This window comes from Oncorhynchus tshawytscha, linkage group LG21 (genome assembly GCF_018296145.1).
Source record: "Oncorhynchus tshawytscha isolate Ot180627B linkage group LG21, Otsh_v2.0, whole genome shotgun sequence".
NCBI lineage: Eukaryota > Metazoa > Chordata > Actinopteri > Salmoniformes > Salmonidae > Oncorhynchus > Oncorhynchus tshawytscha.
In genome coordinates, this window is record NC_056449.1 from 9,267,557 (window position 1) to 9,271,239 (window position 3,683).

General features: G+C 42.6%; 1 protein-coding gene across 1 annotated transcript; it reads left to right on the forward strand.

The window, feature by feature from the left end:
- On the forward strand, positions 1-3,229 carry LOC112220630 (CD40 ligand). The gene is made up of 5 exons (XM_024382469.2): positions 1-912; positions 1,898-2,032; positions 2,162-2,183; positions 2,320-2,403; positions 2,538-3,229. The coding sequence occupies exons 1-5, from the start codon at positions 730-732 to the stop codon at positions 2,903-2,905; spliced, it is 792 nt and encodes a 263-aa protein (XP_024238237.1). The 5' UTR covers positions 1-729; the 3' UTR covers positions 2,906-3,229.
- The last annotated feature ends 454 nt before the right edge of the window (positions 3,230-3,683 follow it).

A 3,683-nucleotide genomic window follows, 5' to 3' on the forward strand; every position in this document is an offset into this window, starting at 1 on the left:
TGGTCCCCTGGCGGTTTTGTCTAGTTCCCAATTTGTCCCGAGGACGTTTTTAGGACGTTACCGAATTTCCTCAGGGCATCCTGTTTGCTGGGTAGATGTGTCTTTAGGTGCTTTTACACTGGTTGCATTTTTCTTCGGTTACATGGACACATTTAGGCCACAATACCTTGCTCAGCAAATTTCATTGATTGCGCAACATCCAAACAATTCTTCGGGAGTTTTTCATGGCATTTCTGATATGCTGTTATCATATCACACACCAACCACTTCAAGAAGGGAACTGTTTGGAATTAATCTTGAGAAACCAACAGGACTTGAGAAACCAACAGGTGAAAGGTCAAGGAATGAACACTAAATGTAAAACGGGGTTGTTTTTCTCTCTGCATTGTTGGTAAGTAAGCATTTCACTGTCTACACCTGTTGTTTAAGAAGCATGTGAAGAATAAAAGTAGATTTTTTTGGGGAGGGGTTGATGCCTTCAAGTCATACACACTGTACAGACACACACATGCATTCAGAGACACACACACACACACACACCTACACACACCTACACACACACACAGACACACACACACATACACACACCTCTTAAAGTTGAGAGATTCCAGGAAGTGAACTCAGAAAAATACACTAGCTAGTGACAACTGACAGTAGCTGTTCAGATGTGGATGGTGTGTGAAGGCAGTCAGATCTCTCCTCTCTGTATCTAGATCTCTCTGCACCACCATGATCAACACTTACCAGACCAGCATGCCTCCGCCACCTATTCCCCCACGGCTAGGCTCTGTCATGTCGGCACCAGGACCAGGCCACAGCAAACCTCTCCTCAGGTTTCTCATTGGCATGATAGTGCTTCAAATGGTTCTTCTACTGGGGGGATTCGCCTACCTGTACCACACGGACAACAAGGTACGAACTCACCTCTCGTTAAATATATAGACACGGTTATTTAAACGTGTAAGAGTGGGTCTAACGTTCAGGTTCATTGGTGTTGGGCAAAGTTTCTTAGTGCCAAGTTCAGAACTATCATAGATCTTGGATACAAGTCCACTTTTGTTATGCAGCCTATTTGAGAATAACATGTTTCACTGTACTTACTTTAAAAAATATATATATTATGAAGACAGTAGGCCTATTTTTATAAAGTTTCATTTTTTTTTAAATTCTCAAGAATGTGCGTGTGAGTGGGAATGATATAAATGTATTCATTTAGTTATGTATAATAACTATGTTATATAGCGGAAATCTATCCTGGGGTGCCGTAGAGCGAGATATTGTTTGATTACACGTGAGAAAGACCTCTTGGATCTCTTCACTCTTCAAAGAGCGATGGGGTTTAATGCAGAGCATCTTTTCAACATAAAAATATTTCTGTGAAAACCTAGGCCTATTTATTCTTCAAGCACAGGGGGTCTCAGGAAACTTCCCAGGATCCGAATAAAAACTTCAACAGATACATTCAGAAACAGCTCGTACACAACCACCGCTTAGTCCTAACGTTTCATGAGTTTGTCCTGATGTGAACTTACCCTACATTACTCATCTCATATGTATATACTGTACTCCATACCATCTACTGCATCTTGCCTACGCCGTTCTGTACCATCACTCATTCATATATCTTTATGTACATATTCTTTATCCCTTTACACTTGTGTGTATAAGGTAGTAGTTGTGGAATTGTTAGGTTAGATTACTCGTTGGTTATTACTGCATTGTTGGAACTAGAAGCACAAGCATTTCGCTACACTCTAACATCTGCTAACCATGTGTATGTGACAAATAAGATTTGATTTGAAAGACTGACATATGATCATTCTTAAGCAGTGCTGATATTAAGATACATTTAGCTAGAATAGAGTTAACTTTTATTCCTGCTTTTGTTGGGGCTCAGTATCACAAGGACCTTGACAGCAAGTACCTGGATGATATGATCATCCTGAAGAGACTTGAAGAGTGTGAGAAAGACATCCAGTCAGTGCTGGACTGTAAGAAGCTTGTGGAGAAATACAAAAGCATCCTGGCAAAGGTAGGCCGAGGTTGCCGAGACTCAAATTAAGATATCGGAGGTTTCATGAGTACATTTTGTAGAAGAAAAAACATGCAGTATTAACATATGATTAAGCAATTGCTGTGCTCTCCTGTCTCTCCGCTCAAGGTCTCACAAGAGGAAGGAAGAGGTATGTTCAAATCTTTTATAGCATCTATGTATGTATAATTTGCTTGACTTGCTACTCTACCAAGCTCACCTTCTGTCAGCAGAGAACCTTCTCTTCTGAGAGGGTGAAGACTAACTGTTTTTCTGTTCTGTTTCAGCTGCTAAACTCACTGGGGATGGGCCCTCGTATGGAGCCATGGCACGCATGATAGTAAAGCAACCCGTTTCTGGTACGCCCCCAAGTAAGAGATGTTACTTACCACTATAATTCTAGGTTTGTTTTGTAGGAACATAGTGGCCTATGTTCCTACAAGATAAGAGTTTCAGTATAAGGTTTTAAAATGCACTTCAACATGTAAATTGTCTGCTTGAACAGCAAAGTATCTGGAGTGGAACATAGGCCACTCAGTGCGGAAGAACGTCCAGTACTACATGTCCAGCTGGCTGAAGGTGCTGCAGCCTGGAGACTACAACATCTACTCCCAGGTGGCTTTCTCCAAATGGCACCCCAAAACCCCTCTGGCCAGCCGGGTGAAGCTGAGGAAGGGGGAGACGGGAGAGGAGAAAGACCTGATGACAGCCTACTGCAGCCTGGGGGACCAGGATCATACAGACGTATGTACAGCTTTCCAGGGAGGAGTGTTCAGTCTGGAGCCAGACGATCAGCTTAGTGTGTGGGTGACGGACCCCAGTCTAGTCAACTATGAGGAGGGGACTACCACCTTTGGATTGTACAAGCTGTAGGCTGGTCATCACAATGGACATTGCCTACAGTATGGAGATGATGGACTATGTTACTTTGGATTGGGCCTGTTTTTGGAGCGATGAATGGAATCCAGGCCATGTGAGTGGTTGGAGTGGGACAGGACTGAATACAAATCTCCTAAATGGATCTAAACATGGACTAGACCAGTGGTTGCCAAACTTTCTATAGTCCCATACCGCTTCGAACATTCAACCTCCAGCTGCGTACCCCCTCTAGCACCAGGGTCAGCGCACTCTCAAATGTTTGTTTTTTTGCCATCGTTCTAAGCCTGCCACACACACACTATACGATACATTTATTAAACATAATAATTAGTGTGAGTTTTTGTCACAACCCAGCTCATGGGAAGTAACACAAAGCTCTTATAGGACCAGAGCATAAATAATAACAAATCATTTTGCTCTTTATTTAACCATCTTACATATAAAACCGTATTTGTTCATCGGAAATTGTGAATAACTCACCACAGGTTAACGAGAAGGGTGTGCTTGAAAGGATGCACATAACTCTGCAATGTTGGGTTGTATTGGAGAGAATCTCAGTCTTAAATCCTTTCCCACACACAGTATGTGCCTGTATTTAGTTTTCATGATAGTGAGGGCCGAGAATCCACTCTCACGTAGGTACATGGTTGCAAATGGCATCAGTGTCTTAACAGCGCGACTTGCCAAGGCAGGATACTCTGAGCGCAGCCCAATCCAGAAATCTGGCAGTGTCTTCTGATTAAATTACATTTTCACAGAACCGCTTGCTGCA

Excerpts from the sequence above, each read along its gene's own strand:
- LOC112220630 (XM_024382469.2), top strand. The coding sequence starts at position 730 with ATGATCAACACTTACCAGACCAGCATGCCTCCGCCACCTATTCCCCCA. Across the intron at positions 913-1,897 it reads TGTACCACACGGACAACAAG|TATCACAAGGACCTTGACAG; the intron begins GTACGAACTCAC and ends GTTGGGGCTCAG. Across the intron at positions 2,404-2,537 it reads CGTTTCTGGTACGCCCCCAA|CAAAGTATCTGGAGTGGAAC; the intron begins GTAAGAGATGTT and ends CTGCTTGAACAG.